Below are 13,291 nucleotides of genomic sequence, written 5' to 3'. Positions count from 1 at the left end.
TGCCAATGCAGGAGATGTCAAAGAGGAGGGTTATATCTATGGGTGGGGAAGATCCCTTGGAGTAGAAAATGGCAACACACTCCTGTATTTTCACCTGGAAATTTCACAAGTTACAAAACATGAACTTGCAAAGAATTGGACATGACTGAGCATGCACGCGCATGCGTGCACACACACACATAGACACACACACACACACACACATTACTTTAAGGATGGGAGTGAAATTATAGATGTCAATTACTAAGGTTGAAGGTAGGATACAAAATATGTATTAAACGCAAATTTAAAACAAAAGCGTAAAGGTTCAGTCCAATGGCATATTGCAACTGTGCTAAAGGGTTTTGTTTTGTTTTGTTTTAATATTTATTTATTTGGCTGCACCAGGTCTTAGTTGAGGCATGCAGGATATTTCGTTTTGATATATGGGATCTAGTTTCCTGAGGGATGGAACCTGTGCCCCTTGCATTGGAAGCGCAGAGTCTTAAGCCTAGTAGTGCCAGTGATAGGCTTGTTTAATAGAAAAGAAAAACCATTCAACTTGAAAAGTAAATAGCACAAAGGTCAAATAACTTCTCTGGAGCACCACAGAAATTCTGCTAAAGATATTCTTACTCCAGACCACTCAGCAAACAAAAATGAGTTGAACTCCCCTAAGGCTGGCTGAACTGAAGTCCCTATCAGCAATGCAGTATTTCAAAATGATTTCAACTTCTGCACACTTTTCTGTCTACAATTTAAATCATTAATGTTTCCTAAGAATGTATGCTTACAGGCATATAAACATAATTGACAGAAGCATAGAGTCACCTGCAGTGACTTGCATGTTAAGAGACAAGTGTCACAGGGAAGGGAGAATGCATGAGATGAAGGTGGGGACAGGATGAGGGCCCAGCTTAACAGCATGAGGTAGTGGGTTTGGCAAAGTGGATGCTATATGCTCTGCCTCACCCACAGCGACCTAGGAATACAAGCCTGGCAGGGTGTGGGCAGCAGGGTTTAATGTGGCATAGGCAAACGTGGGCATGTAACTGTGCTACTTGCCTTCTGAACAGAATCTTCAGTACTGCTGAGTTTTTGTTTGTTTTGGGGGTGCAAATGCCAGGTGTCATTTGCTGGGACAGTAGTATACAATCTAATAATTTTGTGTAATGATTTATGATCTGAGAGCAAACCTTTCAGTACTTTTAAAGTTATAAAGGCATTCAAAGAATATAGGAAAAATAAACTCCTGTAGATGAGGTAGACTTTTCTGTTGGGGACAGAATTATTCAGTTCTAATATTAACTATGTTTTATTATATCTCCGAGCCAAAAACTTACCAAAAAAAAACCAGGCAAAAATAACCTGGTCACTTCTTGAATTTTAAAATCTAAGACACAATATCTCAACAATATCTCAAGTAAAACAATACTTGCCTGTGGGATCTTATTAAGGATTTAAAGATGCTTTTCATAAACAATTTTATTTCCGAGTGACTGAAACAAAAATCACGTCTTGCTCTCTTTGCTTACTCATTGTTACAAATAAAAATAAGGGTTAAAAACAAAGCCAAATGGAGAAAGTAATGCCTATAGGAATACTCACATCCAATAGAAAGGAGGGATTTTGGTAACTGCAGCCCCTACCCCGCCCCTCTCCAAAATCACAAACTTGCAAGACTACAGTTCACAGTTCTTCAGGTCCCTCTGTCTCAGCTGGACCCCCAAACCCGGCCGCTGGCCGCGCCCAAGCACCGGCTCCCAGCGCCTCCTCGGAGCCCCGCCCCTTCGCCCCTGGCTCCGCCTCCGCGCGGACACGCGCTCCGTGGGCGGGGCCGGACGGGGGAGCCGCGCCGTGATTGGAGGTGTCCGAGCGACAGGCGCGACGCTGTGGCCCCCAGGTCGCGCTCGGGTCACAGAGAAACAGAACGGCTGGAATCCTTTAGCGCCAAGCTCGGACACTTAGCCCGCTGGAGTAGCTCTTTATCAACCGAGATGCGTACCTCGCCAGTCCTCCCGGGCCGGAAGGCCCCCCAAGCAGGGGAGGGTGGCTGCTGACGGAAACCGCCTGGTCTTTCACCTGACAGGTTGCCTCGTAAGTGCTGACTGCTGTCCCCTCACGTCAGAACCCCTGAGGCGCCGAGGTTGCCAACAAGCGGCTGATGGAAGCCTTGGAATCCCACAGTTTACGAGCTGGACTGGCCCCCGCTTAGAGGAAAGCTCGGCGACTTACCCTGAGTCACTTAACTAATTCATACCAGGGTCAGACCCAGAAACGCGTCCCGACCCCTAGAGCGCTTTGCACCGCCCCTCATTCCGGGGGTAAAGCTCGCCCCGGTGGAGACCCAGCTTGGAAAAGTTTTGTCTGTACTCTAGGCCGACGGTGATAAGGTGAAGCAGGTAGAAGTGTGCCAAATATTTAGACTGAATTAAATTATAATTAAGTCATGCATTGTGGTGGTGGTGGCCCCCTCAGCCCCAGCCCGAGGTGTGAAGGGCCCTTCCCTCCCTTGCGCGCGGGCCGGCGCGCTCCGTTGAGGCAGGCCCAGCTCCCCCACACCTCTCTGGGTTCAGCCCCGCCTACCCCACCTGACCGGCCTGCTCCCGCCGCCCACACTGCACAAGCGGACAGGGAGCCCCGTTTTGGTGCAGGGGGTAGCTCCAGGGCCACTTCGTTGGTCATAGGCTGGCTGGTGGGGTCGCGGCCGCCTGGGCCCATGGCGCTGGCCAACTTAGACTGTGATCCCGGTTGATGGGGCACGTCCACCGTGGCCACGTGGCCACCGTGGTCTCTGCCGCCTGCAAACCTCACTCAGCCAAGGGCTGGAGGGCGAAGTTGCAGGAGCGGCCTGGTATTGGTTTGGACCGGCTGCTTTCTGGAGTGCACCTTTCTGCTAGAAGAGCAGTGGAAGCAAGGCAGGCACCCACTATACCACCAGCTCAGCCACTGGTGGTCGCTACGGTGGGACGAGGGCTTCCCAGGTGACTCAGCTAGTAAAGAATCTGCCTGCCAAAGTAGGAGATGTGGGTTCCATCCCTGGGTCGGGAAGATCCCGTGGAGAAGGAAATGGCTACCCATTCCAGTATTCTTGCCTGGAGAATCCCATAGACAGAGGAGCCTGGCAGGCTACACTGTCCATGGGGTCGCACAGTCAGACACAACGGAGCAGTAACATTGTCACTCAACCTCTAACCATACAGGACTGCTCTCTTAAGGCATGAGGCCTTCTGCAGTACTCAGCTCAGGGCGGCCATGGGACATCTCTTGCTGCCTGGTACCCAAAGACCCAGCAGCTCCAGGGTGACTGTACCTAGAGCCCCTAGTTACCTTGCTGGGGGGCTTTGGACTGCGCCAGTTTAAACAGCTTTCTATATTTTTCCCAAACTTCTGCCTGCCTGCAGCTGCCAGCTCACACTTTCACTTCTCTCTTTTTTTCTTTTTTCCATTTATACTTCCTCTTTCTATTTAGGAAAACCTTTTTCTATTTCCCAAAACTTTGGCTCTTGGATAGCTTTTAAAACTTAGTGAAGTGCTCAACTGGAATTTGTTATTTCTAACTTCTGGATTCCTCTATATTGTAATAACCTCAGATAAAGAAACTCAGTTATAATACTAATCATAATAACATAGTCAGAGCTGGAAAATGTCTGTTTAAAGAGACAGCTATTTCCCACTCTGCGAATCTTTGCCTTGTTTGGAACAATCAGGATTCTCAGTAATTCTGAGTGATCAATTTAAGTCAACTCAACACCTGTACAAAGTACCTGCTGTATATAAGGCACTGTGCTGAGGACATTCATGTGGTTTTTTCCCTGTAGTAATCGAATCTACTTTCAATCTGGGGAGGACATACCTGAAGCGGCCAAGGCCATATGGGTGGAATATCCAAGCAAAAACTGGGGCTTTCTCAGGGGGAGGCTGCAGGAGTTTGATGAGGCCTCTGGAGAGGCTTAATGGGGGAGATGGGATTGGAAATGGGCCTTCAAGGCTGAGATTCCATGCAGGAGAATGACCTGAGACCAGCTTAGAGGTAGGAAAACAGGTGGGCTGTGTGGAAGGATTGCTTTGTCAGTTCACTTGGCAACTTTGTTCTGGAAGCTTTCTTGCTTCTCCAGAGTACCTCTTACCCCATTTGAGAAGAATGATCTCTTCTGTTGGAGGTGCCCTTTCTCTCCTTTCTTCCTTGTTTTCTCTGGATAAGTTCAGCTTTCTAAGCTTTCGTTTCCAAAAATACAGGTATTCTCACACTAAAAAGCCAAAAAAGTCAAGATGTGAATTGGGAGGACTCCTATAGGTTCTCTGATCCGACAGAGCCTACTAGACTTAAAAAAATTATTTAAAAAGATCATTTGAGGGACTTCCCTGGTAGTCCAGTGGCTGGGACTCTGTACTCCCATTGCAGGGGCCTGGATTCTAACCTTGATCAGGGAACTAGATCCCATATGCTGCAACTAGGCATGTGGCAACTAAGACCCAGTGCAGTCAAATAAATAAATAAATAATATTTTAAGGTAAAGGAAAATCTTTCAAATGCAAAAGGAACTGGGGCATACACCTTAGCTGAAGGATTTAGTTGCCCTTTGTTTGGAATTGAGAATATGTCCATTTGGCTTAAAAGCAAAAGCCATGGCTCTTCTAAAATCTTCTTTAAGCTTCCAAAATCCAGTTTAGCCTTAGTGAAGCAGTTTGTGTAGCTGTGCTCCTTTTTTAACCTCAGGCATGTAGCTCCCTTTCACAAGAAGATTACAGGAGGTGGATGAGTGTGTTCAGGAAAGAGAGAAAGTAACTGGAAATGATGAAATAGTAAAAAATATTCTGAGCTTCCTTTTTCTAGTTTCTGTAGGAACCATTGGCCAAATTTAAAAGTCCTTCAGCTGGCAGTCTTTGTTGGACAGATCTCAAAAAGAAAGTAGAAGCATATTAGTCTGCCCTTGTTGCTGTCTTCATATTCTCTGATTCTAAAGGAGGAGGAGGAGGATTCCAAACTTCATAGCTCTGGGAACTTTGGGACTTCCAAAAGGAGGTTTGGATAAAAGTGGGTATATGAAAAAGGCACAATTACTAAAGGGTAATAACTTTTTTTTAAAGCTTAAAAAGTCCATTTATTAGCTTACAAATAGTATGAAGAGTAATGACTTTTAAGGAATTTATTTGTACATAGTTCTTTCTGATATATCAAGTTCTCATCCACGCATTGACACATTTGTTCCTTGTGGGAGCCCTGGGAGTCAGGATGTGTTACCAGTGCAGAGAGGAGGAAATCACTTGCTTAAAATGGCAGAATGGACCTACACAGAGTTTTCATCCTTTATCTTCCAACTCCTACATGATGCTCTCTGACTACTATTGTAACGTTCTCATCAAATTGAGCCTTAGTAAAAAGAAGACCTTCATCAAAAATATGCATTTGTTTGAAATTTGGAATTCAACATATAGGGACAATACAAATTCACGTAAACCTTAAAATGGAAATCATTATCTTTATTTGTTATTTATTTAGTTAGTTTTCAGCTGTGCTGGGTCTTCACTGCTGCTTGCAGGCTTTCTCTAGTTGTAACAAGTGGGGGCTACTCTCTAATTGCAGTGTCTCTAATTGCAATGACTTCTCTTGTTGCAGAGCACCAGCTCCAGAGCTCAGGCTCAGTTACAGCGCACAGACTTAGTTGCCCTGCAGCATGTGGAATCTTCCTTGACCAGGGATGGAACCCATGACCCCAGCATAGGCAGGCGGATTCTTAACCACTGGACAACCAGGGAAGTCCAGAAATCATTATCTTTGAAAACTTGAAAATAAGTCAAAAAGCTTATTGAGCCTGTGCATGTGTGCTTAATTGCTTCCAACACTTGGCGACCCCATTGGTTGTAGCCCGCCAGGCTTCTCTGTCCATGGGGATTCTCTAAGTAAGAATACTGGAGTAGGTTGCCATGCCGTCCTCCAGGGGATCTTCCTGACCCAGGAATCGAAGCTGTGTCTCTGATTCTTTACCACTAGTGCCACCTGGAAAACCCTTATTGAGCCTGAGCTCTGAGAATAAAGGTCAGTGCTCTGTCTTCAGTGAGGACCCAGGAGCCCTCCTGGACAGCAGTCCTGTTGTATGGAGTCTGTAGCCTTGTACCATAGGACCATGTGGGAAGAGGTCACTTATCACCATGGCAGAGTGGTAAAGAAATGGCTTTGATTTCTGCTTCTGCTTTACTGACTATGTCTCCTGAACATGTTCCAATTCCTCAAATGTAAGTAGGGTGATAACAGTGGGTAACTGATACCGATATGAAGAATTTGTGAGATAGTCTTTGAAAGACTCAGTCCAGTTTCTGGCCAACAAATGGAAGTTGCTGCATGCAGTTGGATTTTTTTTTATTGTAAAGTCCACAGAACATAGACTCTGGAATGGAAGACCCGGGTTAGAATCTAAGCCACATACCTCCCACCACCCCATCCCCCACCAGCTGTGAGAACTGGCCAAGTTAGTTAAGCCGTCTCTGTGTTGGTTTCCTCATTTGTAAAATGGGAATAGTAGTACTACCTACTCATTAGGTTACTGTAGGGAAAATGTATACTACACAGAAAATACACAAAGTTAAATAAACGTTTGCTAGTAGTACATCTAACGTCTTTTCACAAAACCTCCCTAGCTTGGGTCCAGTTGATTTCTGTTTGACTAAATTTACTTGTTATAACAGGGATACTTTCTGGAAATAGTATTTCTGGATAGTATTCCAGAAATCCTATTTCTGGAAATAGGATGAGAATTTTAGAAATGGGAAAGGGGAAATTTTCCATTGTTGGAAAATGTTGCATTCCAGGGAACCCATTTACATGCACCGCACATTCCTAGATACAAAGGGAAGCAGAGCTTTCTACTCTTTCCCCAGATTTTCAGGCCCTGCCTAAAGTAGTGGTGAGTGAGCTAAGATTGTATTACAGTCTCCTCCCTCCATGTGTACACCAGCTTTATTTAGGCAGGTCTGGATCAGTTCAGTGTGTTGTATATTGCCTTAAGTTGGGCTGATCTCTTAAACTTTCTGATTACTTGAGCCAGAAAGCCACAACTTTCAAGTAAAGTCCCCGAGAATGAAACATGGGATGGTGAATCCTTGTATTCACCACACAGAGAAAACTACTGTAAAATTGGCATATATCTTTCTCAATGTTTTTCTGCGTGGGGGTATGCACATATAGATATTGAATCTTATGGATACCTTTTAGTCATGCATTTAGGTATCTCTTTGCCAACAAGTATACAATTTTGTATTATTTTTATCTGTGCTAAATAGCATTCAGTGTAATGACTGTACTGTCATTTATGTTAAACCTGTCCTCAGTTGATATTAGCTTGTTTCCAAATTTTCAGGAAATCTGATTTTGACAATTGCCCTTACAGGAGGTTCCTGTGACTTAGATCCTAATTCAGAGATGGAAGTACCAGGCTCATCTTCCACCATCTCTGAGGACCAGACTCGGAGGCAAGAGGGGCTGAGCGACACTAGAACAGACTCAGTCAAGCAGAGTCTCATCTCATCTGAGGAGTGGCTTCAACTGCATGGGCTTAAGAGCAACAAATTGACCTTGAAACAGATTTTGTCACAGATTGGATTCCCACATTGTGAAGGTATTAATACAAAGTGCTGACTGGAAAACCCAAACATTATGCTGCCCTTTAGCCTTTGAGGAGGCAGCATCAGTTCTGAAGTCCCCTCAAAACACACATCTCTGAGTTGTTTTTTTTTTTAAATATATTTATTTATTTGACTGTGCCAGGCCTTATTAATAGTCACAGCATGCAGGATCTTTGAGTTGCAGCATGTAGGATCTAACTCCCTGACCAGGGATTGAACCCAGGTCCCCTGCATTGGGATTGCCGAGTCTTAGCCCCTGGACCACCAGGGATGTTCCTCTGAGTTTGTTTTGGTCTCACATTCTTATGGGTAAAAAAGATTTGCGCATGCACCCCCAATATATGTATATTATATAGACTTACAATCATCAATCCACCTATTAAATATTAGTAATACTTAATTTCATTCTTTCTTCTTTTAAAGATGAAATAAAACCTAAATATCAGTTATACCCTTCACACTCTGCAGATGTCTTGCTCCTGCCCTGGCATGTGCAAACCCCTTTTGTAGGCTATGGACTAGGGTAATAGGTCTGTGTGGTTTTAGGGAGAACTCGCTATTTTCCTATTGTGGCCTGCTTGTGGTAATGGGCCAGTTTCTTCTAAATGTGTTGGTTACAATGTTGATTTTCAATTCCCAGGAGTATTGCCCTCCAACAGGGAGCAGGGAAATGTGTGAGGAGATATACAGCAGGGGATGTAGGGGTTTCAGACTGACCTGGGGACCCATCCTAACAGCAAGGCCTTGATCTTCAGGATTCAGGCTCTGCTTTCTTATTTATCCTGCTGCTGCTGCTGCTAAGTCGCTTCAGTCATGTCCAACTCTGTGCGATCCCATAGACAGCCTACACGGGGCTAAAGCAGCTGATCCTATACCATCTAAATACCCTTTGAATAGGCTTCCCTGGGGCTAAGATGGTAAAGAATCCACCTGCAATGCAGGATACCCAGCTTCAGTCTCTGGATCAGGAAGATCCCCTGGAGAAGGGAATGGCAACCCCCTCCAGTATTCTTGCCTGGAGAATCCCATGGACAGAGGAGCCTTGTCCATGGGGTCTCAGAGTCAGACATGACTGAGCGACTAACACTTTCACTTTCACCCTTTGAATAGGAGGAGTCTGCCAGAGTCAGGGTCTATGGGATTCCTATACAAAGAAACAAGCTGAAAAAGGTTTTGTCTCATGTTTCAAATTAATATAATTCAGTCATTAACATTAGCAAAATAGCAATTCTTCATATTTTGTCAAGGATTTTTCCATTTAAGATCATGAGGGATGTTACTCTGTAATTCTCTTTTAATGTCCTTATTAGGTTTTGGTATCAGGATTATGTTGGCCTTATAAAATGATTTGGAAGTATTGCCTTCTCCTCTGTGTTCTGATGGTGTTTGTACATGATTGGTACTAGTTCATCTTTAAATGTTTGATAGAACTCACTGGTTAAACTTATCTGAGCCTGGAGTTTGTAAGAGAAGTTTGATAAATTCAATTTCTGTAATAGACATAAAACTATTCAAATTTTGTTTCATCATGTCAGTTTTGGAAAGTTGTTTTATAAGGAATTTGTCCATTTTGTGCATGTTTTCTAACATATTGGCAAAACATGTTCAAAATATTGCCTTGACGTTTTTTAAATGCCTGTAGAATGTGTAGTGATGTTACTGCTTTCATTTCCAATATTGATAATTTGTGTTTTCTTTCACTTTTTTTGATAAAGTCTTGTTAGGGGTATATCATACCTCTTTTTAAAGAATCAAATGTTGGGTTTGTTGATTTTTTTTTTTTAATATTCTTTGCTTTCCATTTCATTGGTATCTGCTTTGATCTTCATTATGTATTTACTTCTACTTTAACTTGCATTTCTTTTTCTAGCTTTTAAGGTGGAAACTTGGATAATTAATTTTAAACCTTTCTTTTTTTCTCATATAGGTATGAGAAAAATTATAAGTACTCCCCTAAGTATTGAAATTATAAGTATTCCCCTAAGCATTGCTTAGGCTGAATCACAGTTTAAAATATTTTTTTCTATTTTTCTTGGATACTTAGATTAGATTTCTTAGATTCATGATCTTTTTCCTTAGATTCATATTTTAAAAAGGAATATGTTGTTTAATTTTTAAATATTTTAGGGCTTTTAAAGATAGCTCTTTGAAAAAAAATAAAAATAAATAAAGATAGCTCTTTGTCATCGTTGGATTTCTAATTTAATTCTGTTGAGTTCAGAGAACATCTATTAGTCTTTTGAAATAGGGGGGGGGAAAAAAAAAAAAAAAAGAAATTGACATTTGACTTATGTCCTAGTGTGTATCTTGCTGCACATGTAATACATGCTGGAAAGGGATGTGTATTTTGCAGTTGTTAAGTGGTATTCATAAATGTTAATTAGGTGAAGATGCTTGATAGTATTATAGAGATATTTCACATCTTTAGTGATTTTTTTTCCCTAGTGGATTTGTCCATTTTTCCCTTTAGTTTTATCAATTTTATTCATATAGTTTGAAGCTCTGAATGCCTGCACATTTAAGATTGTCATATCTCACTGATGAATTGGCAACTTTTGATAATTTTGAAATGTCCAACTTTATCTCAGATGGTAGTCCTTGTTTTGACATTTGCTTTGTCTAACATTAATATAACTACTGCAACTGCCTTGTTCTTCATTTTTGTATGGCATGCATGTTTATACTCTTTCACTTTCAAACCAGTTGTAATGTCATTAAAGAGTGCCCCTTTAACTCAGTCTCATAATCTCTTTTTGTTGTTTACCTACATTAGTTTGTTCGTTATTTATTTGTTTGTTTTTGGATGTGCTGGGTCTTTGTTGCTGTGCACAGGCTTTCTCTAGTTGTGGCGAACAGTGGTTACTCTCTAGTTACAGTGTGCAGGCTTTTCAGTGCTGGCTTCTGTTGTGAAGGAGCACATGATCTAGACACATGGGCTTTGGTAGCTGTGACTCTCAGGCTTAGTTGCTCCCTGGCATGTGGGATCTTCCTGGACCAGGGATCAAACTCATGTTTCCTGCATTGGCAGGTGGATTCTTAACCACTGGACCACCAGGGAAGTCCAGTCTCTGTCTTTTAATTGTAGTTTGGTTCTCCATATTTAATGTAATAATTGACTTAATTAGGTTTAGGTATGTGCTGTGCTGTGCTTAGTCGCTCTGTCATCGCCAACTCTTTGCGACCCCATGGACTGTAGCTTGCCAGGCTTCTCAGTCCGTGGGGATTCTCCAGGAAAGAATACTGGAGTGGGTTGCCATGCCCTCCTCCAGAGGATCTTCCCAACTCGGGGATCAAACCCAGGTCTCCCACATAGCAGGCAGATTCTTTACCGTCTGAGCCACCAGGGAAGCCGAAGGGTAGTGGATTGGATAGCCTATTCCTTCTCCAGGGGAACTTCCCAACCCAAGAATCGAAGCAGGGTTTCCTGCATTGCAAGTGGTTTTTTTTACCAGCTGAGCTACCAGGGAAGCCCAGATTTAGGTATACCATTTTACTATTTGTTTTCCATTTGTCCCATCATTTTCTTCCCTCTCTGTTCCTCCTTTTCTGCCCTCTTTTGGGTATGTTGAATATTTTTGTATTTCATTTAGTTACATTTTTATTTTTATTTCAATTTCAATAGGACTTTAAGGTACACCTTTTTGCATTATATTTTCAGTGGTTACTCTCTTAATTATATCCTTAACTTGTCACAATCTGGTAAAAGTGAGCTTTGCACTACTTCATGTACAATGTAAGAATCTTACAACAGTATAGCTCCACTTATTCTCTACTCCTGTCCTTGGTGTTATTGTTTAAATATATTTTATTTTTGTATATATTACAAATCTCACAATCCAATGTTATAATTATTGCTTTAAAAATTCATATGTCTTTTAAAAGAAAATGAGTGGGAAAAAATAGCATCTTAAAATCCACATATTTAAATACTATTTATAATATTTGTCTTTCCTTTGTCTTTCCAGATTTGAAGTTCTATCTGGTGTTTTTTCCTAAAGAATTTCATTTTAGCATTTCTTGTAGTGGTAGTCTTCTGGTGACAGATTTTTCTCAGTTGTTATCTGATATTATCCTTATTTCACCTTCTTTTTTTGTATCATTGATTGATTGACATAGTTTTTTTATTCTGGAGTGATATAGTCACAGGAGGTTGCAAAGATAATATAGACAGATCCCACATACCCTTCACCCAATTCCCCTAATGGTTATATAAAATCGTAGCATAGTACCAAATTCAGGAATTTTACATAGATACACAGTATGTGGCTAATTCTATGCAATTTTATTTCTTGTATGGTTTGTATAACCACCACCACAATCAAGACACAGAACTGTTTATCACCACAAAGATCTCCCTTGTGGTACCCCTTTATAGTCATACAGACACCCTATCTTCCAACATTCTTAACTTCTGGCAACCACCAGTCTGTTTTCCATATCTATAATTTTCTCATTTAGAGATCATTTATGTATATGGAATCATATATAGTATGTGTATGGTATCACATATGACCCTTTGGGATTGGAATTTTTTCATTTGGTATTATTTCTTTGAGGTTCATTCAGGTTGTTGCATCTATCAGTAGTTTGTTTCTTTTTATTATAGAGCAGTATTCCATGGTATGGATGTACTGCTGTTTATTTAACTTGTCACTCATTAAAAGATAACTGGGTTTTTTCCAGTTTGGGGATATTGCAAATAAAGCTGCTATGAACACTTGTTTACAGGTTTTTATGTAAGCATTCATTTCCACTTCTCTGGGATAAATGTCCAGGAATGTAAGGTGGTAAGTTGTTCTTTAGTCGCTGAGTCCTGTCCAACTCTTTTGCAACCCCATGGACTATAGCCTGCCAGGCTCCTCTGTCCATGGTATTTCCCAAACAAGAATACTGGAGTGGGTTGCCATATTCTCCTCCAGGGGATCTTCCAGACCCAGGGATTGAACCTGTGTCTCTTTTGTCTCCTGCATTGGCAGGTGGATTCTTTACCACTGCACCACCTGGGAAACCCTAAAGTTCTCTGTAGTATTCCATTGTTCTTTGGATGTCTGTAGGGTTTTAAGTGATAGTCCCTGTTTTGTTTCCTGGTATCAGTAATCCATGTCTCGGTCCAGTCAGTTCAGGACCACAGTCTTGTCTAACTCAATGAGACTAAGCCAATTCATGTCTACTCTGTTTTTATCTTTGTTAGCATTGCTAGGGGTTTGTCAGTATGGATCTAATTAAAACACCAGTTTTTAATTTCATTGATTTTCTCTATTTTTCCTATTTTTAATTTAATTGATTTCTGCTTTGACTTTTATTATTTCTTTGGGAGCTTTAGTTTTGTTTTTTTTTAAGCTGTGCTGGGTCTTCATTGCTCTGAGCGCTTTTTACTCCAGTTGTGCTGCACCGACTTCTCACTGTGGTGACTTTTCCTTTTGAGGAGCACAGACTCTAGGATGCGGGGGCTTCAGTAGTTGGGGTCCAGGCTCTAGAGCACGGGCTCAGTGGTTGTGCTACACGGGCTTAGTTGTTCCAAGGCATGTGGGGTCTTTCCAGACCAGGGATCAAACCCAGGTCTCTTGCATTGACAGGCAGATTCTTTACCATTGAGCCACCAGGGAAGCCCAGTTTTAGATGATTGATCTGAGACTTTTCAGCTCATCTTATGTCAGAATTTAGTGCTGTAAATTTCTCTCTTGAGACC

General features: G+C 41.9%; 1 protein-coding gene across 7 annotated transcripts in view; it reads left to right on the top strand.

Annotated features, from left to right (window-relative positions):
• The first annotated feature begins 1,841 nt into the window (after positions 1 to 1,841).
• The window catches only part of VWA3B (von Willebrand factor A domain containing 3B), a 185,823-nt gene continuing 174,373 nt past the window's right edge, over positions 1,842 to 13,291 (top strand). For 6 of the 7 annotated variants that reach the window (XR_006343688.1, XM_043918664.1, XM_043918663.1 and 3 more), the window contains exons 1-2: positions 1,842 to 2,076; positions 7,368 to 7,595. Coding sequence is in view for 5 of the 7 variants with exons in the window: in XM_043918664.1 (XP_043774599.1) it covers positions 7,400 to 7,595 (196 nt within the window). In the remaining 2 variants the exon portion in view is untranslated. The remainder of the gene's footprint in view (positions 2,077 to 7,367; positions 7,596 to 13,291) is intronic. The other variant, XM_043918665.1, reaches the window with a different exon arrangement.

This window comes from Cervus elaphus, chromosome 11 (assembly GCF_910594005.1).
Source record: "Cervus elaphus chromosome 11, mCerEla1.1, whole genome shotgun sequence".
Classification (NCBI taxonomy): domain Eukaryota; kingdom Metazoa; phylum Chordata; class Mammalia; order Artiodactyla; family Cervidae; genus Cervus; species Cervus elaphus.
This window is presented reverse-complemented; position numbering and strand designations above follow the sequence as displayed.